General features: G+C 40.7%; 1 protein-coding gene across 2 annotated transcripts in view; it reads left to right on the top strand.

Moving 5' to 3' along the window:
* LOC5519532 (piezo-type mechanosensitive ion channel component 1) overlaps nucleotides 1–26,604 on the top strand; it is a 45,702-nt gene that overhangs the window by 2,082 nt on the left and 17,016 nt on the right. The window contains exons 2-26 of one of the 2 annotated variants that reach the window (XM_048720672.1): nucleotides 290–385; nucleotides 579–704; nucleotides 988–1,030; nucleotides 2,262–2,702; nucleotides 2,884–3,040; nucleotides 3,602–3,670; nucleotides 6,154–6,357; nucleotides 6,990–7,259; nucleotides 8,001–8,145; nucleotides 8,501–8,527; nucleotides 9,520–9,722; nucleotides 10,417–10,565; nucleotides 11,332–11,508; nucleotides 15,732–16,086; nucleotides 16,800–16,979; nucleotides 17,614–17,706; nucleotides 19,052–19,108; nucleotides 19,337–19,480; nucleotides 19,667–19,868; nucleotides 20,441–20,533; nucleotides 20,993–21,165; nucleotides 22,137–22,358; nucleotides 22,719–22,984; nucleotides 23,406–23,495; nucleotides 24,075–24,151. In XM_048720672.1, the coding sequence (XP_048576629.1) occupies nucleotides 290–385; nucleotides 579–704; nucleotides 988–1,030; nucleotides 2,262–2,702; nucleotides 2,884–3,040; nucleotides 3,602–3,670; nucleotides 6,154–6,357; nucleotides 6,990–7,259; nucleotides 8,001–8,145; nucleotides 8,501–8,527; nucleotides 9,520–9,722; nucleotides 10,417–10,565; nucleotides 11,332–11,508; nucleotides 15,732–16,086; nucleotides 16,800–16,979; nucleotides 17,614–17,706; nucleotides 19,052–19,108; nucleotides 19,337–19,480; nucleotides 19,667–19,868; nucleotides 20,441–20,533; nucleotides 20,993–21,165; nucleotides 22,137–22,358; nucleotides 22,719–22,984; nucleotides 23,406–23,495; nucleotides 24,075–24,151 (4,059 nt within the window). The remainder of the gene's footprint in view (nucleotides 1–289; nucleotides 386–578; nucleotides 705–987; nucleotides 1,031–2,261; nucleotides 2,703–2,883; nucleotides 3,041–3,601; nucleotides 3,671–6,153; nucleotides 6,358–6,989; nucleotides 7,260–8,000; nucleotides 8,146–8,500; nucleotides 8,528–9,519; nucleotides 9,723–10,416; nucleotides 10,566–11,331; nucleotides 11,509–15,731; nucleotides 16,087–16,799; nucleotides 16,980–17,613; nucleotides 17,707–19,051; nucleotides 19,109–19,336; nucleotides 19,481–19,666; nucleotides 19,869–20,440; nucleotides 20,534–20,992; nucleotides 21,166–22,136; nucleotides 22,359–22,718; nucleotides 22,985–23,405; nucleotides 23,496–24,074; nucleotides 24,152–26,604) is intronic. The other variant, XM_048720673.1, reaches the window with a different exon arrangement.

Here is a 26,604-nt window from a genome sequence, read left to right as displayed (position 1 = left end):
TTCATCCTTCTGTTTGTAAGCCATAAGAAAAGAAGTGAGCTTTGTTCTGTATTTGTAATATATTCTTCATCTTTTTTAATTGGCCTTTATTTTTGTATAAATGCTGAAAATAGGATGATTTTATCATGCAAATGCTTGACACATCATTATAAAGCATATGTCAACCTGTTTTTAATGCTTAGAATTGTGAATATTCATTTTTTAACCCTTTAATGGAAGCTGAATTAAAAAGATGACTTTCAACTAGTCATCTATTCCCCTGACAGTTTATGTTTCGTTTTGTTTTCAGCCTGCTGCTTCAGGATCAATGGCTTCTCATTCATCTATCTATTGTGTCTTCTTATTATTCCACTTCTTCCCAACCCATCAAGGAAATATTGTGGCCGTATGTATCTTTGGATATATTTATAGACTTCCCATTATTTTACTTGAAGATCTCCATGCTGAGAATTGAAAGGGAGAGGGGGTAAGGTAATACAAAGAGACTTTGTAGCACAGTTAGCAGAAAGCAACTCTATGGAATGGAATAGTGTAGTGTGAATACACCCTAGCTTATGTGTGTGTGTTTGTTTTTATAGGAGGGGGCCACACAGGTAACCTTCAGAAAGCTGTCTTGGGTCTATCACTGATAGCTATCATTGCCCAGATATGTTTCCAGATCATTTTGGCAGCTCTGCCTCCATATGGACATTTCTTTCCTAACTGTAAGTACAGGTATCTTGGAGCAATAATTTTGGCAAACTTTGCTCTCAATCTAGTCTAAAAAACAGCCTTCTCAGAGCTATTGCAGGCCTCAATGTATTGTTGGAGTGGTGGTGGTGGTGGTAGGGGGAGGGGTTATGAAACATGAAAATTTGGGGGGTACGTCCACACCCCTACTGGTCATTTCCTTAAAATAGTGCCCCACCCCCTGCTTCCTTAACCCAATGGCCCTATGTTTGATTCCTGTATTGTGTATTTTATTCCTCAATTTTTGTTTTTTTACAGGTTCTAAGTATGAACAGCTTTCTAGGCAGATTGGGCTTGTCAGGTTTGTTATGCCCTACTTTCTTAAACACGAACGTGCGCTATAAAAGGGACTCGCCTTGGCAAGCTGTCATTCATCATTTCACTTCACTGAGTGCAGAGCTCCGTAGAGAAAAGCCAGAAAGCTATAATAGAGTTCAAAATTGGCCAAAAACACACCATTGAAGTAAACACAGTCTATTTTTCAGCCTTTTATTATAACAAAATGAAAAATAAAAGAGAATTAGATAGGTTTTGAAGCAATGAAGTTTGCAAATTTGTTGTTTGTACGCATGCACCTTAATGACTCCATTTAAAATGAGCACACGCACGCTGTTTTTGAATTTTATTTTTCAATTCAAACGAGCTGTGTTTGATTATTTGATTCCTCAATGACAATTTTTGTTCTAGTTTTTGTAGAGAACTGACTCCAAACGCTTTCTCCAATATGCCTGATACTTCTTTAACATTCTCTTGTATTTTAAATTTGTAGTAATTTGTCGTACAGCTTTGCTTTTTGCTATGTTTTCTTCTGGCAGTTTCAGAGATCTGCACTCAATGAAGTCTAGATGTGAATGACGACCTGCACAAGAGCTTGCAAAACAGCGGGCGAAGCTTTCCCTTTAATAGCACACTATTTAAGTCTTTTTTTTAATACATAAAGGCCCTAGTGTTCAATATCAAAACTTATGGAAAATCACCAGTCAATGAATTTGTGCGGTATGTTATATATAAAAAATAATAAGCTTTTCAAGTTATGTCACTTTGAGATCACTTTTGCAGGTCTCAGAAAAAAGGTAAGAGAACATATGAACGGGCAGCTTTGTCTGTCAACCATGAGGAGAGGGTTTCTCAAAATTTATTTATATAAAGACAAGATTGGTACCTGAACAATATGAACTAGATATGGGAACTAGATATACAATAGTAGGAAACATTGTGAACTGAATACAATTTTCTTTTCAACAATGTATTGCTCAGTATTTATATTAAAACCAGACTTAAATTTGATGCCAAAAAAATGTGACCCCCTTTAATAACAGCCCCAAAAAACGTAGCCCCCCTACATATTTGCCGACCCCCCAGTAATTATTGGCCGCTCCCTTATGTCACTTTGAGTTTACTTTTGAAGGTCTCGGAAAAAGGGAAGAAAACATAATGATATACATGGCAAATGCCACAGTGTCTGGCACGTCTTAACAAAAAATATATTTGCAAAAATAACTAAAGTAAAAAATATTTATTTTAATTTTCAGGTTTGACAATGTGCCAGCCATAACAGTGGTGCGCTACATAGTACCTGATGTAACCATCTTCATTATCTCTTTAACCTGTGTGCTATGCTGTAGAAGTCTTTATAACACAAACCCCCTACGAGCACCAAGCCCCCAGCAAATCCTCCCTGTCAACCGAAAACCCACCACCACTGATCACCTGATGCCATACCTTACTGCGGCAATGCTACTAGTCGCTGGGATCATCCAACCCACCGTGACATCAGCTACTTATTTTATTACATTCCTTGTGCTTGGGACAATATGGAGCTGCCACAAGGCAATACGGCTGCGAAAGAGAAAGGCATTTGCTTGCATCAGGATCGTGCTCATGGTGTATTCTGGTCTTCATATCATGGCGTTGTATTTGTATCAGTTCCAGTTTTTCCAACAAGTGTTACCAGTGAAGAGTCTTATTGCAAGGTAAACAGAATAGTGTCTGATATGGTAAGAATCTGCCTATTGTATGCATTTCTTAAGCTGTAATGTCTCACACATTTATTGAATTAGTTTCGCTAAAAAGAGTGGGATTGTTCTGGCCCCTAGCCCCCTGGCTACGCCCCTATTCCTCCACTAAATAAAAAATTAACTACTTTACTTGCAGGTTATTAGGACTTGTTGGTATTGTGTTTGTTGACTGCACCAAGCCACAGATCCTCCATGTGAAGCAATACCTGGACTGGCCACTGGTAGCATGTCCAGGAGTTATTCTTATGCTGTACTGGCTTCTTGCCACTGAAACCAGGTTCTATCTTATGGAGGTAGGTATTACATTAACTTGTTGTCTTACTGAATTCCTGGAATACCTGGTCTGATCGCTAGTAGTCCAGGAGTTATTCTTATGCTGTGCTCGCTCCTCGCTACTGAAACCAGGTTCTATCTTAGTGAGGTAGGTATTACATTAACTTGTTGTTTTACTGAATTTCTGGTATACCTGGTCTGGTCGTTAGTATTATGTCCAGGAGTCACTCTGGCTTCTTGCTACTGAGGCTGAATGACTTTTAAGGTGTTTTACTGAATTGTCCAGGCAAGAATTATTTTGAAGTAAGACTTTCATTTTCCCTTCTTTTTTATATCAGCCATTTTTTTCTATGAAAGTAGTATATTTTTTTCCTACCAACTACCTTCACAACAGACTAGTAAAATCGATTACAATAAGCCCCATATTATTGGAAGATCTTTTCTGAGCATCATCTGTTTGATCCACAGCACTTTTCGTTGTATCCTTTTTTCTGGTCCCTTCGGGGCACATTGTTGTACATACTCACGCCCCGCGCACGCATGTAAAAACCTATTTTTAATAGCTCGTCCCCCTCTCTTAGGATAACGCGGTCTCTCCACATGTTTCATGGTGGGATGTGAGAACACTGCCCGCATCCCCAGAAAGACAGGTATAAGCACTTATAATAAATGGGTGGTAAGGTAATTTGATTAAACGCATACACCCGTGCATAATAAAGTTAAAGTTGTCAAACCTTGCGCTGGGACTAGTAGTATCACATTGCCACGAGCTTTCTCTAGAGACGTCCGTTCTGACATATTGATTTTGACTTGGTTGGCAAACAATAGAGAGCTTAAGCAAGTCAACACGAACGGCATCAAAAACGGCGCGCGCGGTCACGAATTGCTGAAAAACGGCGTTGACAGGAAATCTAGAACGGCATTTTCCCTATTTTTACGTTCTACGCGCGCGGTCACGAATTGCTGAAAAACGGCGTTGACGTCCGTGACAAGAAATCTCGAACGGCATTTTCCCTATTTTTACGTTCTACGCGCGCGGTCACGGACGTCAACGCCGTTTTTCCAACAATTCGTCAGAGCGCGCGCCGTTTTTGATGCCTTTCGTGTTGACTTGCTTAAGCTCTCTAATAAGAAGCGGTGCAGTTGCCAGAGTTTTGCACTGTAGTGCCAGGGCTCTTACCGGCAAAGATTTCTGGTTCCGAGTTAAATTAGCTGTTTTTTTTCTCTGTTGCTCCGAGGGTTTTTTTTTGCCTTTCTCCTTCCACAAAAGCAAACAAGATCTAAGCTGTGTTCTACCATGAGCCATGGGACGTATGGTGGCTACTGGAGGCGCCTTTTATGCCTTCGACTCGACAATGTTCAGGCCCGTACCCAGGATTTTTCTTTGGGGGGGGGGGGGGGGGTGCGAAATCCGAAAAAGTGGACCTACTTTTTCTGGGGGGGGGGGGGGGGAGGGAGGAAGTTTTTTGATAAAAATCTGACCACCCCCGAAAGAACAAAAAGGGTTTTTTTTATGCCTTTGCATTATCTCCACGGCACGTTTATTGTCGGATTTGGCTACAAATAAAGTCTGACTTATGGATTAATGACATACTAGAGTGATCTAGCATATGCTTTATAGTTTTATCTACGAATAGCACGTCTATTGAGAGCCGAAAGTGGACCCCCTGCACCACCCCCCTGGGTACGGGCCTGATGTTCTATCTGCGTTCTCGCGACTCAGCATTCAAGTAATGCAAGAAGGATTATTAGTTCACCCAAAAGTTATTGTATGTTTCATTTTTATAATGAATAGTTCAGGCTAGCGTTTTAACTCGACAAACGTCTCTATCTAAAGTTCAATGCAAAAACATTCTCCTACATCCTGTGTAAAGGTTTGCAGGCTAATATCATTGAATTGATCTAATTTTAATTTGAAAAATAAACATCAAACCGTACAAATTAAATTCACGTGCTAACGTCCTGATAATGTTCTGAATAACCGGCACAACTAACCTCTCATAAATGCGTTAACCAAAAATACAATTGCTAATTCGATTATAATAACTAGCATATTTTTTCTTAACCCTTTTATTTTAATCGAGATAATAAAAAACATCGCTTTTGATAAAAGCGATATTCTCCTAAACGGTTCATAAATCGATATCTAGTATCTCCTATGCTAGAAGAATCGCTTTTACCAAAAAGACCCAAAGCGCGTCAAAATTCTGTCTATTTTTGAAATCTGTTTATTTTTTTAATAAACTTACCTGCCTGCTATAATAAAAGTGTGAAGCGCGCTACCGTGCGCACCAAGACAAGTGTAAAATAGCCTGCAAAGCCTGCGTTTACCCGTGGTTTTTATAGCGAAAAACCAGCCTCGAGCGATTCGTGGCAGCCATCTTGGATTTTGAGCCTACCCCCCCCCCCCCCCCCGTTTTTCATTTCTGCTCAAAATCCAAGATGGCGGCCACGAATCGCTCGAGGCCGGTTTTTCGCTATAAAAACAACGGATAAACGCCTGCATGGCAGGCCAAGTGTGATAAAAGGTCAGTCAATCGGATGTGTTAATTATAATAATTTAGAATGATATGAGCCTCAAAGGTAAGGTATACACTGAAGCATCGCTTTCGTTCTTATATGGGCAAAGTGAAGCCCATGTTAATAGCTAATTTTCGTAGTTATTGACAAAATTCAAAGGTGACCACGGTAGCGTACGTTGCAGTGTCACAAGCACGTATTTGGCGTATCGTGATGTGAAGAAGTTCTGGTACACGTTTTAGGTGTGATTATCATATTAATCATAGCCGTTGCCGCTGCATTATCAATAATAAATAATAACAAAGGAGTGGTTGATTGACATTCTTTAAAAAGCCTAGGTAGCGCAGTTGGCAGAGCGTCGCTCTGTAGAACCTGTGCCGCTGGGTTCTGGGTTCGATTCCCGGTGAGTTGAGTTCCGACGTGAGTTGAGTTAGTTGGTCTCGCCTTTGCGTCGATGGTTTTTCTCCAGGTTCTCCGGTTTTCCTTCCTTCATATCCTTCCTTACATATCGTAAAAGCGTCTCATTTTCAGCCGATGGAAATTGATGTTTACTCATACTTGGTATTTTGCTGAGATGACAAAATGTTGTTTAATATAATTATCTGTGTTTCAGTCTCTAATGTCACCAGACAGAGAAAGACGAACTTACAATACATTGGACCCACCCCCTGAGAATGTGGTATCTGAGGAGCCCGTCCAGCCAGTAGCGAGTAGTCCTGAGTACGACGATGAACACCCAGACGTGCAAGGCACTCTGGGAAGTATCATGACGTTCCTGATGCGACAGAGCTATATTGCTGCGTTGATTATTATGATGGTAAGTTCATGTTAATTCAGTTCTCTTTAGACTTCGAGCATTGGAAATACGTAGCCTCCTCCGCAGGCGTCTCTAAACATTGGAAACCGAGTCTTGTGTCTATCACTGATAGACACCAAAAAACCGAGTAAATCTAAAAACCTAGCGGGTTACCTTTGGTCGACAACTTCCTTTGTTATGGGGGAAGGGGACAATGCCTCAGCTCCTAGCTCTCGACACATCGCCACAGGAATCCCGAGCGCCTGTGTTTCTTTTCCTGCTGCTTTCTGGGCAAAGCGATTCCTGTGGAGGCGGCTAGGACATACGTACGTTTGTGTTTGTTATGTTGTGGTCATGTTACTAAAGGTCTCCCTTTCTCGGTCCTGTTACTGAAAGGTTTTCCTTTTCTTTCTTTAGACATGGAGTGTCAGGCGTTAATGTGTTTGTGTTGTTGTTATTGGTCCTGTTACTGAAAAATATTTTCTCTTTCTTCAGTCATGCAGCATCGGACTTACGTGCGTTTCTGGGGTGTTATTGGTTATTGTTTATTGGTCTTGTTACTGTAAGATCTCCCCTCTCTTTCTTCAGACATGGAGTCACGGGCATACGGACGTCTGTGTCTGATCTAAAAAGTCTCTTCCCCCTTTCTTTAGACGTGGAGCATCACATATCATTCGTGGCTGACGTTTGTGCTTCTGTTATGGGCGTGTCTTATATGGATCACGCCTTTTTCCCGCTGGTTCTGCATGGTGTCCTCCCCTGGACTCGTCCTGTACGCAGAACTATTGTTAATCATACAATACGTCTACGGGATGGACTTGAACGACCAGGAATTACCTGTACAGGACCACAGCGCGACCCTGGATTACTCGGAGCTGGGCCTGAAAAAGTGGAAATATCCGTGCTTACATCTTGGAGCTCAGGTACGATCTGGTGTCACTAGAGTATGGTATCTCAACAGCTTTATAAGAGGGAAATTAATAAAGGTTGAGTTTTTATTTTGTACGCCTGAAAACAGAAATGTGTAAAGGTTTTATTTTCACGAGGACGAAACGTAATCGAAGAGAAGTAGTTTTCGATTCTTACATTGCGACACAAATGCAACAATGGCAGGTCCAGAAGAACTCAATCACCTGCAGCATCAGAGCTATGTATTTAATTTGCTTCACGGTTTATTTAAGAATTTAAACTTGGTTTGATCCATGTTTTTTTTTCATATTCCGTTCACAGTAGTAATACTTCATTATAGACCTGTTTAAACTGTTTATATTGTTCGTTTTTCCCCTTTTTTATTGGGTATTCGTTTGTTTAAGACTCTGTTCACATGGGTATCGTTCTTTTTAGACTCTGTTCACGTGGGCATTTGCTCGTTTTAGACTCTGTTTACGTGGGAATTCGTTCGTTTTAGACTCTGTTCACGTGGGCATTCGTTTGTTTTAGACTTTGTTCTCTTGGGCATTTGTACCTTTTAGACTCTATTCACGTGGGCATTCGTTTGTTTTAGACTTTGTTCTCGTGGGCATTCGTTCCTTTAAGACTCTATTCACGTGGGCATTCGTTTGTTTTAGACTCTGTTCACGTGGGCATTCGTTTGTTTTAGACTCTGTCCACGTGGGAATTCGTTTGTTTTAGACTCTGTTCACGTGGGAATCCGTTTGTTTTAGACTCTGTTCACGTGGGTGTTTTGGGCAACGCTAAGGCAGCACATCCGTGAAAAGAAGATGAAGAAACGCGAGCAGGAGTCCATCCAGAGTGGGATTCAATTACACAGCCTCGCCCACCCCTTCGTACAGGCGCTAAGAAAGATGAGTGAGTATAAAAGCAGGAGCTTAAACAGAACGGAAATCATTGCAAAGCGATGCGCCTTATTTATTTATCCCAAGCGTTGTAACGTTGCACCACAGCATATCTATTTTGTTTCGCGAAAAAAAATGAAAATACCACATAATACAATCCCGAACAAAACAGTTGTCTTGTGCGTAAAGCAAGAACAGCACAATTTGAATTTTGAGGCATACCATTCTTTTTGACATTGGAGAGATAAAAATTAACTTGTCAACGAAATAAGCCTACTATACCCATAGACCACAGAACATTCTGTCCCGCCCTTGTGGACCTTAAACTTTGGTGCTTGTTAATGGTGTTTTCTTATTCTTTTTTCCAGCCTCCTTAGAAGCAGCCTCTAGCTCAGGTGGGTCTGGTTTTTAGTTACTTATTATCTCATTAACATTTACCGTTTTTAATGTGTTTGAGAGGCTTTTATTTCGCCACACGTTCCGTGTTTAATCCCAACCAGATTTAAGTCAATGTCCGAGCTGTCCCAAGTAAACCAACAGATATCTACAATGTGGCATGCATACCCGTGGCGTCAACAGCTTCTGTTGAAAACTTGGAATACCTTAATTTCCTTAACAGTATTGTTAAAATCCATCCTTTATCCACAGCTCCTGTTGATTACGTTAAATACCCAGATTTCCTTGTATTTTTTTTAATCATTATCCATCGACAGTTCCTGTTAATTATGTTGGAGACCTCTAATCCCTTGAATTTGGTTTTCAAACCATTCCTTCATCCGCGGTTCCTGTTGATTACGTTGAAAGTCTTAATTTCCTTGACAGCAGGCCCGTACCCAGGGGGGTGCAGGGGGTGCGAACGCACAACGGCCGAAGGTCCCTTTACGGTTCTCAATAGACGTGTTGTGGAGCTACTGCGGGGGTGGTCAGATTTTTTATTAACCCCCCCCCCCCCCCCCCCGGAGAAATTAGGTCCACTATTTCGGATTCCGCCCCCCCCCCCCCCAAGAAAAATCCTGGGTACGGGCCTGGACAATATTATTAAAACCGTTCATTTATACACTACTCCTGTAGATAACATTGAAGGCCTGGATTCCCTTGAATGTTGGCTTTTCATCCACAGTTCCTGTTAATTACGTTGAAGGCAACGAATCTCTTGATTTTTGTTAAACCATTCCTTCATCCACAGCTCCTGTTCAATACGTTAAAGACCCCGATTTCCTTGTTAAAAAAAAACATTCTTTCATCCTCTATCCAAAGCTCCTGTTGATGTACGTGGAATACCTTGATTTCCTTGACAGTGTTGTTAAAACCATTCCTTCATCCTGTTTATTATGATGAAGACCTCGTATCTCTTGAAAGTTCTTTTATATCATTACTTGATCCGCAGCTCCTGTTGAGTACGTGGAAGACCTGGACTCTCGCGCGTCAGATGACGCCAAGGCGCTTATGATGTGGGTGAAGTCCGTGCTTGCCAAGTACTGGATTTTACTCTGCTGTGGCGCCTTCTTGCTTGTCGGGTTACAAAATGAAGTGTCTGTTTATCAGATCGGCTACATGGCCATCTTCTTGTTTATCCTTATCTGCTACCAGGTAAGTTCTTTAGTTAAACATTTTTTTTAGTTTTAATAAACTCAATTCTCGTGAATGCCCTCGTATGCCCTAACCCAACCCGAAGAGTTAGTATTTATACTGTCCTCCATTATCACCTGAAACGGTGGGCAAACACTTGTTTAAAAGCAAGAGGTCTAACCTTGTTAAGAGACCTACTGGAAAGGTTTTGTTATTAAGGTTGTCGTTAGCCAAGATTCGTTCTTGATATAATGTAAGCGCAAGCACAACACATGATAGGTCTACATTTTTTATTGTAACGTAAGCGCAAGAGATCTCAAATATTTTATGCGTTTGCACTTAGCCAGTTTTTCAAATCCGATGCGCTAGGCTTTTGCTTGTGTAGTTAGTAAGAATCAGCCAATAAGGCTGTGGGGTGGTTTATAAAATTAGAAGCTTCTGCAAAATTTAGGCACATATTATCGGTGATGTGATAGTCGGAATGCCTGTTTCTCAGATGAGTGAACGTGAGCTCAAAATCAAGGCTTTGGCTGCCGTCGTTAAATGATAAAGCTTGAAGTTAACACCTTGTAAAAAAAACTTGAAATGCTATCATTTGTCAAGGAGAAAGCTGGGAATGTTCGTAAGACGCCAAAGCCACCTTACGCGCCCAAACTCCATCATCTGGAAAACGGTCCCTTAAACATGATTTCAAACTATGTCATTTCATATATAGATCTCTATCACGACCTGGCGGCTGATTCTGCGCCCATTGTGGTGGGTGATGGTAATCTATTCCATTTGTATACTACTCATCATTTACACCTACCAGTTTGACAACATGCCTTTGTACTGGCACAACGCCACTGGACTCTCAGACCAATGGTATGTTTTCTGGCAAATGCAGTAATATGTTTCTCAGAGTTTTTGGTCACTCCAGCACTTTATTTCATACCTCTATTAAGCGGCCATTTTTTATAAACACACAATTATTTGCCACACCAGCACTGTGTTTCGTACCCATTTGATTGCCCTAAAAGTAAACTGAATTGTATTTATTGGCTCAACTTAACGAATAATATGTTTCTCAGAGTTTTTGGTCACTCCAGCACTTTATTTCATACCTCTATTAAGCGGCCATTTTTTATAAACACACAGTTATTTGCCACTCCAGCACTGTGTTTCGTACCCATTTGATTGCCCTAAAAGTAAACTGTATTTATTGGCTCAACTTAACGACCAGAAATTCCTACTGGATTGAGGAACCTTTTGGTGGCGATAGTGACCATAAACGTAATAGAAATTCTTATTTAATTTCCAAGCCTATGAAGTTTTATAGATGCCAGCTATACCATGAAACAAATAGTGTTTACAATAATATCACTTTTCTTCTAAACCTACCTTGACCAATCTTGCAGGTTCCACTATATATATTTCTCGAGAAGTGGTCTTATTCTGAATAAAGTTTTTTTTGCTGTAGTTTGCTTGCGTACATGCTTGTTCGTTTGTAGTTGCTGTTGTTGGTTGTATTCCAAAATTGTATTGATGTATTGATCCTAATACCTGCCTGCTTGTTTGTTGTTGTTGTTGCTGTCCACAAAAAATATTGGTTGTACAAGTTATACTTACACCTACTTGTCTTTTCTTTTAGGTTGTACAACTTAGGTCTAAGGCAACACACTAAGGCGAGTCTCCTTATGGAGCTCCTGACCCCGACTGCCTTTTCCATCATTATTGTGATTCAGCTTCACTTCTTCCATCAACCTTTTATGGCTATGATAGACCTAAGGAACGCCCGTAGTGACTCTACTAAAGACCCAGAGGAAGGGTAAGACAAATGTATACACAGAGTATTTTAGAGGTTATGTATTGCAGGTCTCCACTAGGGGAGCTAGAGGGCCACCTTAACACTTAAGCAAACAAGAAAGCATGGCTAAGAAATACCTGAGTGCGCCTCAGAACACGAGTACTCCTACTGATAAAGTAGGAGTGCATGTAACTACTAAGAACACATTTATTGATATGAGAAATCAATTTAAAGTAGATCTCAATACATCATCTACCTAGGGATAAGGCTTCACTTCTTCAGCCCCACTGTTATCTCCATCTCCATCTCTCCGAAACCTATGGGATCACGACCTATCTCTACGTAACCCAAGAGATAAGGCCCCATCAATCCTACACTTTTGGATAAGGCACCACTTCTTTAACCCCTTTGTGATAAGCTCCACCTCTCCGACACCCAGGGAATAAGACCCCATCTCTCACCCCCTTTGGATAAGGCCCTATCTCTCCTACACCAATGGTATAAGGCCTCATCTCTTCTACATCATTGGGATAATCCCACATCCCTCCTTATAAGACCCGATTGACTCAGAGATAGACAGCGAGATAAATAGTAAATATACTTTAATTTGATCTTTAAATATACATTTATCCAAGACTAGGTTAAATTCTGACTTATTTAAACGTGGTAATGGTTCAATGGTATTTACATGTTACTGTCAGGTTATTATTATTATTATTTTTTTTTTGCAATTATAAAGAGAATTCAATAGTTAATCAGTTTATCCTTAGAACCATAATAGTTGCTTGATTAGACTTTGTCGCCTCTAGAAGAACACCAAGTCTTGAACTGATAGGAGAATTCGATCAGTTTACCCCGTTCAGCCAGTTGCTATGATGAGGTTGTATCGCCCCTGAATGGATTTCAAGGAGCCCCCTTAGCGCAGTTCTGAAGTCTTTGCTTCTGGAGATGAAAATAATTGGATTAAGGATTGCATTCATTATTACGAGAGTAGAAGTTTCGTTGAAAATAGAGGATGGTCGGTTGATCAGACTGCGTATCAGGCCTGCCAGAAAATATGTGATTAGAAGAACCACAGTAAGAAATACGAAGACCCAGTTTGCCTTTCGTGGCTGTAGCATGCTGGGGGGTAACCCGACGGCCACGTGTTGGGCGATAATCTGCCTGTGGTGTCTTCTACTCTCTCGGGTTACTACGAAGCTGCAATAGACACAAACAAGGACGCAGGCGAGGACGGAGACTGTCATTGGGATCATGACCACGGGGAAGAACACGTTTAACGCAAGAATTGCTGCTAGAAGCCACGCGATCACCACACCTATAACCAGGCGCCCTTGCGTGACAATTACAGGGTAACGAAAAGTATTCTTCATTCCTATGTAACGGTCAATGTTCATCAGAGTCAAGTGATGCAAAGAGCTGAACGTCAGGGTCTGGAAGATCAGATATAGTATACGGTCTGTGTAATAGTGGTATGCAAGGTTTGAGCAGGAGGGCATGTGCTGTGAATAATGCAGGATGTTTTCTGCTACCAGAGAAGGCTGTATGATCAAACCCATCAGTAAATCAATTACGGCAAGAAAACCGATCGTTATATTGGCGTTGCTGCGAAGTGAGCGGACCTTCAGTAGAACCAGGATAATGGTGAGGTTTAATGCGATGGTGAAGGGACATGTGACGCCGTGTAAAATAGCTTGAGCTAGCGTTATCATCTTTCTGGTTTTCTTTGTCAAATCTGGATAGAGGATCACCATCTCTGCGGATAACCCACAGCTCGTATTGATGGAGATGATCATCACTCGTTCCGTAAACAGCGCTAAACTGTAAAGGAAAAAGATACACTTTTCCTTTTTTTTTCAGTTTTCAAATTTCAAAAACAATTCATCAAATTAGAATTCGAAACCTTAAATAAATCCAAAAAACAATATTTAAATAGAACAAAAACAGGAGAAAACAGTGTTGACCCTATTTTATGCGATGGTGCCGTAATTAAACAACATTTCTTAACGTTTGTTTTTTTTTACATAGGAAAAGAAGGCTAGATTTTTTTATTCGCGTGTTAAACTTGCCCTATTTCTTTTTTTTTACTCTTGAAGACGAAATCGGAATTAAACAAAGAATTCGTTTTTTTTAAATAAAAAAATAAAAAGGTGGCCCTGTAGAGATAAACATATAAAAACGTGTTTTTAGTCAAGTGGTCATCACCTACTCTTTTGGTTCTTTCAATATTTGATGTATTCTGTTTTTCAAACCTAATTTTCTAATGTTTAACTTACTCCTAATATTTGTTTAAAAAAGCGGTTATTTCTCACCTGGAAATATCGGGAACGCAGATTTCAAGAGACTTGAACTTTTCCGCTGGTATCGGCGAATGTGGCGTCAAAACCGAAACCTGGTGCATTAAGAACGTATAATCATCTTCTAAATATGGGGGAAGCAGCAAATCAGGACTGATGTTGACGTCATAACATTAAAGAGGGGCTAATTTAGTTCCCAGGTTTTCTTAATTTTGCTAATAAAATTCGACGTCCAAAAAAAGAGGCAACCATTATCGTCCACCTGTCCGAACGTTTAGTGGCGCACGGTTTTTATTTCTGTCTTTTTGTTGTTGTTGCTCGGGGACAATATATCACGGTGGATTATGGGGCCTTCACGCTCCTGTTTCTAATTCTAAATAAATATTGAAATATGAAGTGGCTTAGCGACTATGGCATGTTAATGTAGCCTTTTGTGGCTAATTTTACCCATACGGACCATTTTTATCCTTTTGTTTATCTTAAAATTAACTTTGTAGTAAGTATTTGGAAAATAATTATGGCCGTGGGTAATGCAATTCTGCTTCAATGATGCGTGAATCGTTCGAAGCGGACCAATGAGAAGTTAAGCATTTTGTGGTTAAAAAATAAATGCTATCCACAGCTTAACAAAGTGCTCGATATTATCAACAATTTGCAAATGTTTACAAGGCATTGCAAGACGCATAGATGTGAAGAAGTTTAAATTCCCCTTTTCGCTGTCAACAGCAAAATGCAACACGATTCCAAAATTTTGCCATTAAGTCCCTCGCGTTCTCGTGTGGTGGCAATCAAAGAGCGTTTTCTATTTATTTCACTCTTCTTCACTACACCTACGTTATAAGTATATGACTCCAACGTAATTTTCTGTTCCTTTTTTCTAAACCGTTTTTTGCCATATAATAAAAGTCCTTCTTATTTTGAGCACAAAAGCAACGCTTTGTCAGCACGGAAACTACAGCTGTTAAATGCCACTTTTGATTTTTTTATTTTATTTTATTTTTTTTTTTTTTTTGCGATAAAACTTTCTGGTTACTATCAAATACCCTGGTTAAAAAAAGCTTTCAATGCAGCAAAAAAAAGTTTCGTAAGGTTGCCAAAAAATAAAGCTGACCGGCCAGGACTTTCCTGCTGATATTCCATTATAGCGAGAATCTCATTAAGAGTTCAATTGTTTTTCTTCTCTCCTAAGAAACACGGAAAACTACGGTTTGTGTCTGAGAAATATCCACCGTTTGGTCGAGAAAAAAACTAAACAAGAAATAAGCCAACTTATCGGAAATAAAGTACATTTCACCCATAGAATATGTTTGATTAAAATGCGTGAAAATTTGTGTTTAAGTGTCATTTTGATATTAGTTTGACTTCATTTCTTTTTTTTTTTTTCAAAGTGTGAATTTTGTAGACGTTTTACTACAAAAACTACGGAGAGATTCCCACCGTTGGGTCGAGAAAAAGGACTAAACAAGAAATAAGCCAACTTATCGGAAATAAAGTACATTTCACCCATAGAATATGCGTGAAAAATTGTGTTTAAGTGTCATTTTAATATAAAAGTTTGACTTCATTTCTTTTATTCAAAGGGTGAATTTTATAGACGTTTTACTACAAAAACTACGGAAAACGGTTTGTGTCTGAGAGATTCCTAGAATCAATTCCTAGAAGCCAACTTATCGAAAATACGCGTGAGTTTCGGTATGTTCCTCGTACCTATTCAAAATGGCTTCCATGATAAACGAAGAAAAACAAGTTTTCCTGCAAGTTTACGTAAAATTTCTCAGCGCAAACATCATTTAGCGGCCAACACAAGCGAGAAAGCGGACTTCCAAATATAGTATGCAATCTCCTTATATGACAAAGGCCGGGACGAAAAAGGGAATGATAACAAACATGTTTTATAAGCATCGGCTAACCTCAAAACATAATTAACATTGAATTTCTTTACTTTAGAAACGGAAATCCCGATGAGATAGAACCGCTAAACAAAGAAACTAGCACCGCAGGCCCTTCCTCGCAACCTGAGCCCTCAACGTCCGGTAATGAGGGAAGCTCACGTGACACTCCACGTGACCAGGGCCTAGTTCTCACACGTGACCGACGCCTGGAGTCTGCTGCCAGTCAGAAAGGTGTGAAGTCCCGTGACCACCACAAGTCACGTGACCACCATCAGAAACCGCTGCTCGTCGCGGTTCTCGTGAAGGGTGTCCACTTTTATAACTACGTCACAGTGTTGCTATGGCGACTAGGCGAACTGCACATGATGAAGCTTGGTAACCTAGTGTTGATGTGCGTTGTGGTGTATCAGGTAAATCGCACTTAGGTCGCCCACATCGATTATGTCTATATTATTTACATTATATCGCATTCAAATAATGGTTTTCTCTTTTAAGATGCTTAAAAGCATCTGCTAGCATTGTACTGCACTGCATTGCTCGGTTGCACAGAGGAAATGTTGAAGACCTACCTTGCAGCACCCCTAATACTTTGACAAACTCGATAAAAATAGTACGCAATAGCTTTCTCAAATCAGTCGACGCCGATGGAATGAGAAGCTTTCTCGAATTTTTTTGGGTAAAAAAAAGGGCAGCTGTCAAATACTCTGAAACTGAAGTTCTCTGAAAAGTTTTGCTCTGTAAAAGCAGACCTATCTGCTATACCCCTTGTCAGCCACATCATTTCTCAAACGGGCATTTTCTACGGTAAAAAATGTCGGCTGACAGATAAGCTGAAAAGTCGTGCTCTGCTGCCTTGTACCCAGGCGTCTCACATCAGTAAAAACATGTGAGAAATATACTAGTGAGCGCAATGAGCCATGGGAAGGTTTGGTGCTGGCGCAAAGGAACAAGGGACATGCTACCCATGCACGCTTAGTCCGGTCACGCTAGTGAGAGCCCTGGGTACAAGGCAGCTTGCTCTGTAAAAGCAGACCTATCTGCTATATCACGGCGACCGGAAGTTTACTTTTTTTAAACGTTTTAGCCCAGCCTCTTTATTTGTATTGCTCGTCATTTCGCTCAGGTGTGTGCTATCAACGCAATAATTATCATCCTTCTCGCCATCGCCATGCCCTCGCGCATGCTACAGAGGGCATTGTCCTACTGCTTCCTTATTTGGAGTTCGCTGGTCGTGCTCAGTAAGATGATTTATCAGTTGCGGTTTGTACAAGCTGACCTCTTCCAACACAACTGTACAGACAAGGTACGTCGTGACGTCACTTTGACTAATCGCCTGTTTTTGTATACCAAGCAACGTATCAAGATATTGGGGATGTTGGTATTACGTACTGGGCCTTCTGTGGTAGGGTTTCTATTTAGGTCCCATGTGCCTTGCGACCATGTTAAAGTTTTTTTTAAAGAGGTCTGCAATTCCTGACAATGATTTACCAATTCTGTCATTTCTGAGAGAAAACTGAGAAAATTGCCCACATGGTAAATTTGAACACCGTTAAAAACTTGATACCTTTCCCTTTTTCGCTCGGCCAATTCCATATCAAGAGATGACCTGCATATTTATAAACCCAGCACTGACTAATATATGTCGAAATTTGTAAATAGAACCTTCTTAAAATTGTTTTGTCCAGCCTTAAGAAAAAGGTCTTTTCGCGTTCACAATTGTCATAGCTTTCCCGACCACTCTTTTCCTCTTTATGTTCATGTGTAAAGTAGTCATGACTCTCCCACGGCCGATGTGGGTCGAGTTCCACTTCTTTATAGGCCCTTACCTATAGTGTAAAGTTAAGTAGTGGTAAACAAGTAATTGATTGTATCACTTCTTACCTTCGCTGTTAGTGAGGTTTATCGCAGAAACAGGTGTCCTTGATTTCTCTCTCCAGTCCCTTCCCACTTCTCAAGACATCAACCACTTTACAAACAATGCATTATGGGTAGGATTTTACAAGACCAACGTCATCTCCGAAGACATTAAGGTAACGATTGGGGACACAATAGACTTAAGTTAACCGTACGATTGGGGACGCTACGGACTTAAGGAAACCGTACCATTGGGGACGCTACAGACTTAAGATAACTGTACCATTGGGGACGCTATAGACTTAACGTAACCGTACCATTGGGGACGCTACAGACTTAAGGTAACCGTACCATTGGGGACGCTACAGACTTAAGGTAACCGTACCATTGGGGACGCTACAGACTTAAGGTAACCGTACCATTTGGGAGGCAATAGACTTAAGGTAACCATACCATTGGGGACGCTACAGACTTAAGGTAACCGGTAATCGTACCATTGGGGACGCTATGGACTTAAGGTAACTGTTCCATTGGGGACGCTATAGACTTAAGGTAACCGTACCATTTGGGAGGCAATAGACTTAAGGTAACCGTACCATTGGGGACGCTACAGACTTAAGGTAACCGTACCATTGGGGACGTTATAGACTTACTGTAAGGTAACCGTACCATTGGGGACGCTACAGACTTAAGGTAACCGTACCATTGGGGACGCTACAGACTTAAGGTAACCGGTAATCGTACCATTGGGGACGCTATGGACTTCAGGTAACTGTTCCATTGGGGACGCTACAGACTTAAGGTAACCGTACCATTGGGGACGTTAAAGACTTACTGTAAGGTAACCGTACCATTGGGGACGCTATAGACTTAAGGTAACCGTACCATTGCGGACGTTATAGACTTAAGGTAACCATATCATTGGGGACGCTATAGACTTAAGGTAACCGTACTATTGGGGACGCTATAGACTTAAGGTAACCGTACCATTGGAAACGCTATAGACTTAAGGTAACCGTGCCATTGGGGACGTTATAGACTTAAGGTAACCGTGCCATTGGGGACGTTATAGACTTAAGGTAACCGTACCATTGGATTCTGTAGACCTTAGGTAACCGTACCATAGGGGACGCTGGGGACGTAATAAACTCTCGGACTGCTAATGTGTATTAGTATGTAATTCCAAAAAAGATCAGCGGCTGGTCGCCATTTTTAAGAACACCGAGTCATGCAAAGCATGTGCTTCTCTCATCGGATTATTCAAGCAGATAGCTGGGATACCTTCAATGAAATGGCATCCATGTATTAGACTTATTTTCGATGTTTTTTCGATGTTTTTTAACAAGTGGATTGACACGAACGTCTTAACAAGGAGGGTTCCTCCCTGGTTGGCTAGTGGAGCTCATGTTAATCAGATAGCACGTTTCTCGCATTCTCAGTTGACTTTCAACGTGGTCACGGTAGCGGGCGTCGTATTGTAAAGATTCCCTAATTTGATGACCATGTTCTGTTCAACTGCAGGGTTATCTTTTCATCGTGATCGTGATTGTGCTGCAAGCAGTCATCAAACACAACCAGGTGAGATCATAGGGTAAATAGTGGCCGTATTATTCCACGACCAAAGACTGTTCCACTTCAAGTCTCGCCCATCGTCGCGCGCGGTACATAGCCAACCGTACTTAAAAAAGTTTAAACAGTGTGATCCAAAGACGTTGATTAAGTAGGATTTTTGTTGTTGATATCTCCCGGCCTATTTTGCATGGAGCGACCCGCATGGTCATATCTTTTTAATGTATTATATCGTAGAAACTCTACCGCATCCGGCGTAACCTGATGGAGCCCGAGCCAGGGATCCTCTTCGAGAGTGCTTCCCGCCAAAAGGCGGATGACGACATGCTGCAATGCGTCAAATACCTGTTTAACCGGTTTTTCTACCACTTTGGTTGGGAGGTAATGCCTTGTCGTCTTACCTGCTTAACCAGTTTTTCTAACACTTTGGCTTAGAAAAAGTCAAAACATTTGATATGCGTGTTTGACTTTTTTTACAATTTTAGCTTTCCTTACACGCTAATCGAGCCATTTGATTCTATTCCGTCCTCTCTAAGTATTGCTCATGTAATGGTTACTCTGCCCCAGGTTTCTCTCGTAGTCATGGTGGTCAACATGGCGGTTCGCTGTGACGTCACTTCCGTTATCTACGCGCTTTGGCTCGGCTCGTTCCTCGCTTTAGGCAGACAAAGTTCGGCTGTAATCTGGCCGGTTTATGTCGGGTTTCTGGCTTTCCTTCTTCCTGTCCAGTACTTGTTGGTGCTCGGATGGCCGCCTGGACTTTGCCTTGGTATGTAGCCATTGAAATGTTTTCAAATATATCCTGCTACCTCTTATTATCTAAATCAAAGTTTGCGCGGTTATCTTATGTTACAGTCTCGTTACTAGAAAAAAAATGGTATTTTGGCAATCTTTATCCAAAATAGCAGCTGTGCTAAATCACTCTACATTTTATTATTGTACAATTGTACTAAGTTGGTGTTACACGAGATAACATGCAACAAAAACTTTTCGTGATACACTGTATCGTATCCATTCTGACATGCTGCCAAACAATTGTTACACGGATTAACTCTCCAGATATTCGTCATTCTGTGTTGCATGTTTTTGAAGCGAATTCAAAAACACGCAACATGTTGCCGAGTGAAATGATGCGCGGAAAGTTGTGTTGCGCGACATGTTACACGGTCAAAAATTTTCCACAATACAATGTATCGCGAAAAGTTTTTGTTACATGTTATCCCGTGTAACACCACCTGAAGTCCTATGGGCGTCTTATTGTAGACGCACTGCACTGCTACTGTACCCATTTAACATGAGTGCGTTGACTGGGGCCAGTACTAACCAATGTTTGCTTCTTAGCTTATCCATGGACCAAAGTCCTGGACCCCAACCTGTCCCACTGGCTTTACCTGACTGACGTCTCTTTCCCCTCGGATCCCAAGCTATTGTTAGGTAAGGTGAACCCCTATCTTCCCGACATTTGGGCTCCATGTGTCGCCCATGTTCCTCCTCGCGCATACTACTCAGAGAACAGAAGTCCCTAGCTTCTTTAAAACATAAGAAATAAGAGATAACCTGTGGAGGAGGTTGTTTGTTAGGGAATATGGATCCCTTCAAACCAGCAAACTAGCCTTCGACTATCTAAAATAACACTCAAGTTAAAAGGTTAAACCGTGACATCGTTCATTTAATTTTTGCTTTAATCAGCTTGCGCTCAAATTTTGTACTCAAAAAGTTATGCTACACCTTTCCCCAATCCAATCCTTTTCATTCTACAGTTTAGAAGAATCCTAGAAATCGCTCCCTGTTTCCATCACAACTAAACTCATTTTAATTTGTCTATTAGGATCAGTAGCAACATAAAATTAGGTTTTGGGCATTTTTAGAAATATTCTTTTTTTTCCGGGACAGGTGACTTTTTCCAGCTCTTATTCGCCTGCTGCCAGGAAAACGTGTACGGACTAGAGCGTTATTCCTGGACGGCGGAAGAGACGGAACAGTCGAGACAGACGAGGAGGGGGAGCAGAGTCAAGTTTTCTACTCCGGACTTCATGTGGAACATCACGTGGCTTGACTTCTGCAAGGTGGAGAACACGATACTAAACTATTATAATAGTGTACCCATCGTTATTAAGCCTCCGATCATGTGTTCGAATCACGTCTCACTTTATCGTCTTAGCGTTGACACGTTGACTTTTCCACTTCACGTTTCACCTATTTACTGTTCTGTACTTTACTGTTCCAGCATACTTATACCTCTGATCATGTGTTAGAATCACGTTTCACCTATTTACTGTTCTGTACTTTACTGTTCCAGCATACGTATACCTCCGATCATGTGTTCGAATCACGTTTCACCTATTTACTGTTCTGTACTTTACTGTTCCAGCATACTTATACCTCTGATCATGTGTTAGAATCACGTTTCACCTATTTACTGTTCTGTACTTTACTGTTCCAGCATACTTATACCTCTGATCATGTGTTAGAATCACGTTTCACCTATTTACTGTTCTGTACTTTACTGTTCCAGCATACTTATACCTCTGATCATGTCGATCGATAGAGAGAGACCTGATTCGAACACATGATCATGTTAGCAGAGCCTTTTCCTGTTTGTCTCTATCAGTTCACTTTTCCGTGTCGCGTCTCTGTTCTCCCGTGTTCTCGTTTTTAAACAATCGAAATCGCGAAAGAACAGAGACGCGACAAGGATAAGTGAACTGATAGAAACAAAACAGAAAGAAAGCTCTGCTTGTAGGGTACTGATCATGTGTTCGAATCAGGTCTCTCTCTATCGTCTTAACGTTAACTGTTCGCATATACATATTGGGTCTCTCGCCGGATCATGTGTTTGAGTTACGTTTGATTCCTCATCGTATGGGTCACACTATTCCAGCATAATATATACTTGGTCTCCCTTGATATCATTACAGCACCTCTGATCATGTGTTCGAATCCTCGTTCTATAGGTCACTGTTACAGCATATGTACTAGGTCTCCCATGATATTAGTATCAAACCTCCGATCATATGTTCGAATCCTCGTTCTATAGGTCACACTGTTCCAGCATATGTACTGGGTCACCCTCGCCGTAGTGTACATCACCGTACAAAGCACAGTCAGCATCTTCAACTTTGGGTTCATCCTATGGTGCTTCTTCTTTCTGTGGCACGGACAAGCTCTCTATCTTCAGCCTCGCAAGAAGCTGCTCAGACTATGGAAGCTGTTCATCTGCTACAATTACCTCACACTTCTAGCAAAAGTTTGCCTTCAGGTAAGGGTGTTGCTTCCCTCGCAAGCGTTTTCAGGTTTGTCCCCCTCCCTCCCAACACACAGACACACACACACACACACACACACACAGACAACGTTTATGGGGGAGTGAGCGACCTGCCTTGAAACGTGTACTATATACCTTGTACGTGCTAGCGTGACATATGCTGTATTGATATTTGTAGATAGTTGCACAACTTGCTGTGTTAAGATTTTAGGGTGATATAATGACATGTTGAGTTGATATTTATGATCATTTGACATGCTGTATTGATATTTGTAGGCTGCGTGACATGCTATATTGCGTGACATGTAGAGATGATATTGAAAATTGTGTGACATGCTGTATTGATATTTTCAGGTGGTAGCGTGCGTGTGGCAGGATTACGTGACGCAGTACACCAGTAACTGCTTGCCGCTACAGCTGCTCAGTATGTTCTGCTTGCGTAACAGCACGTATTCCGGGAAACCCCAGACAGGAATGGACTGCGTGGCGCCGGACGACACCGGACTTGCCATGGACTGCGCATGCTTCACCTTCCTGCTCACACAATACCGCATTTTCACGTCTGAGTACTTCCGTCACGTGGTACGAGATCACAGGGAGCAGTCAGAGATGGCTTATAGGTGAGTGTTGTGTGACGGCCGTTGCGTGACCGCTGCCGTCACGTGGTGCGAGATCACAGGGAGCAGTCAGAGATGGCTTATAGGTGAGTGTTGTATAACAGCCGTTGCGTGACCGCTATCGTCACGTGGTGCGAGATCACAAGGAGCAGTCAGAGATGGCTTATTACGTGAGTGTTGTATAACAGCCGTTGCGTGACCGCTTCCGCCACGGTATGAAGGTGAGATCGCAGGGAACAGTCAGAGATTGCTTATAGGTGCGTATTGTGTGACGGCCGTTGCGTGACCGCCTTCGTCACGTTATGAAGGTAAGATCACAGGTGAGTGTTGCGTGACGCCTGTTGTTTCTTTTTCTCACGTTAGATCTCCAATGTACATAGTCCATGCCCACCTCCTGTGTTTACTGTATCTCGTCCTTTCCTAGGGGAGCGGAGCTTGTTAATGAACACGTGCATAAACAGCTAGAAGCAAAGCAACACGAAGACAAGGTCAAGATGGACCGAATCAAGAAATCGTAAGTCTGCACAGCTACTCAGAAGAATACTAGGTTTCCTCGATTGCTATTCCTTACAAAATAAACTTCAAGATTATGTTGAGACAATAAGTAATGCACTTTTTAACGGCTTCAAGAGTGGTCGACCCTGTAAAATTGGGGAAATCACCTCAATGTATTTTATTGTATAGCTGCTGTGTTGTGGCCATTTTGACACAGTTTTTCGTTTGGCGTTTAAGCAGAACAAGATTGCAGTAATGCTGTATTCTCTAGCTATTTTCGCCATGATTCTAAACTTGGAGATCTACTTAGAAGGCTCGTTAGCATTCCTTAGCCCACTTAAAAAGGTAATAGAGAGAACTAACATAATTTTCAGCCCTACCTTTGTTATTGTTTTATCCAAGATTTGTAGATAAATAATACGAATAAATTTCGAAATACCCGTCTTAAAACAAAGTTTTATGCGTTAGTTACCCATTTCGACCGAAAATATCGCAAAAGTTCCCACAAATTGGCCGATGGAAATGGATACTTTGCCGCTCATGGTATTTTGCTAGGATGACAAAATGGTGCCTTACAGGGGCCCTTTATCGCTTTCAGAGTGAAAAAACTCTCGGAAAAACTGGCACGACTACACCCCGCCGGTGCTGAATACGAACCGCAGTCACATTATGAAGGTGAGATATAAGCCTTGATAACAAGGACATAACTAATGAAGTTTAGCCGTAGTCACATTATGAAAGTCAGTTATAAGCCTTGATAACAAGGACATAACTATGAATTTAAGCCGTAGTCACATTATGAAGGTCAGTTATAAGCCTTGATAACAAGGACATAACTATGAATTTAAGCCGCAGTCACATTATGAAGGTCAGTTATAAGCCTTGATAACAAGGACATAACTATGAATTTAAGCCGTAGTCACATTATGAAGGTCAGTTATAAGCCTTGATAACAAGGACATAACTAATGAAGTTTAGCCGTAGTCACATTATGAAGGTCAGTTATAAGCCTCGATAACAAGGACATAACTAATGAAGTTTAGCCGTAGTCACATTATGAAGGTCAGTTATAAGCCTCGATAACAAGGACATAACTATGAATTTAAGCCGTAGTCACATTATGAAGGTCAGTTATAAGCCTTGGTAACAAGGACATAACTATGAATTTAAGCCGTAGTCACATTATGAAGGTCAGTTATAAGCCTCGATAACAAGGACATAACTATGAATTTAAGCCGTAGTCACATTATGAAGGTCAGTTATAAGCCTTGATAACAAGGACATAACTAATAAAGTTTAGCCGTAGTCACATTATGAAGGTCAGTTATAAGCCTTGATAATAAGGACATAACTAATGAAGTTTAGCCGTAGTCACATTATGAAGGTGAGATATAAGCCTCGATAATAAGGACATAACTAATGAAGTTTAGCCGTAGTCACATTATGAAGGTCAGTTATAAGCCTTGATAATAAGGACATAACTATGAATTTAAGCCGTAGTCACATTATGAAGGTGAGATATAAGCCTCGATAACAAGGACATAACTATGAATTTTAGCCGCAGTCACATTATGAAGGTGAGATATAAGCCTCGATAACAAGGACATAACTATGAATTTTAGCCGTAGTCACATTATGAAGGTCAGTTATAAGCCTTGATAACAAGGACATAACTAATGAAGTTTAGCCGTAGTCACATTATGAAGGTGAGATATAAGCCTCGATAATAAGGACATAACTAATGAAGTTTAGCCGTAGTCACATTATGAAGGTCAGTTATAAGCCTTGATAATAAGGACATAACTATGAATTTAAGCCGTAGTCACATTATGAAGGTGAGATATAAGCCTCGATAATAAGGACATAACTAATGAAGTTTAGCCGTAGTCACATTATGAAGGTCAGTTATAAGCCTTGATAATAAGGACATAACTATGAATTTAAGCCGTAGTCACATTATGAAGGTGAGATATAAGCCTCGATAACAAGGACATAACTATGAATTTTAGCCGCAGTCACATTATGAAGGTGAGATATAAGCCTCGATAACAAGGACATAACTAATGAAGTTTAGCCGTAGTCACATTATGAAGGTGAGATATAAGCCTCGATAATAAGGACATAACTAATGAAGTTTAGCCGTAGTCACATTATGAAGGTCAGTTATAAGCCTTGATAATAAGGACATAACTATGAATTTAAGCCGTAGTCACATTATGAAGGTCAGTTATAAGCCTTGATAACAAGGACATAACTATGAATTTAAGCCGCAGTCACATTATGAAGGTCAGTTATAAGCCTTGATAACAAGGACATAACTATGAATTTAAGCCGTAGTCACATTATGAAGGTCAGTTATAAGCCTTGATAACAAGGACATAACTAATGAAGTTTAGCCGTAGTCACATTATGAAGGTCAGTTATAAGCCTCGATAACAAGGACATAACTAATGAAGTTTAGCCGTAGTCACATTATGAAGGTCAGTTATAAGCCTCGATAACAAGGACATAACTATGAATTTAAGCCGTAGTCACATTATGAAGGTCAGTTATAAGCCTTGGTAACAAGGACATAACTATGAATTTAAGCCGTAGTCACATTATGAAGGTCAGTTATAAGCCTCGATAACAAGGACATAACTATGAATTTAAGCCGTAGTCACATTATGAAGGTCAGTTATAAGCCTTGATAACAAGGACATAACTAATAAAGTTTAGCCGTAGTCACATTATGAAGGTCAGTTATAAGCCTTGATAATAAGGACATAACTAATGAAGTTTAGCCGTAGTCACATTATGAAGGTGAGATATAAGCCTCGATAATAAGGACATAACTAATGAAGTTTAGCCGTAGTCACATTATGAAGGTCAGTTATAAGCCTTGATAATAAGGACATAACTATGAATTTAAGCCGTAGTCACATTATGAAGGTGAGATATAAGCCTCGATAACAAGGACATAACTATGAATTTTAGCCGCAGTCACATTATGAAGGTGAGATATAAGCCTCGATAACAAGGACATAACTATGAATTTTAGCCGTAGTCACATTATGAAGGTCAGTTATAAGCCTTGATAACAAGGACATAACTAATGAAGTTTAGCCGTAGTCACATTATGAAGGTGA

This window comes from Nematostella vectensis, chromosome 13 (assembly GCF_932526225.1).
Source record: "Nematostella vectensis chromosome 13, jaNemVect1.1, whole genome shotgun sequence".
NCBI lineage: Eukaryota > Metazoa > Cnidaria > Anthozoa > Actiniaria > Edwardsiidae > Nematostella > Nematostella vectensis.
This window is presented reverse-complemented; position numbering and strand designations above follow the sequence as displayed.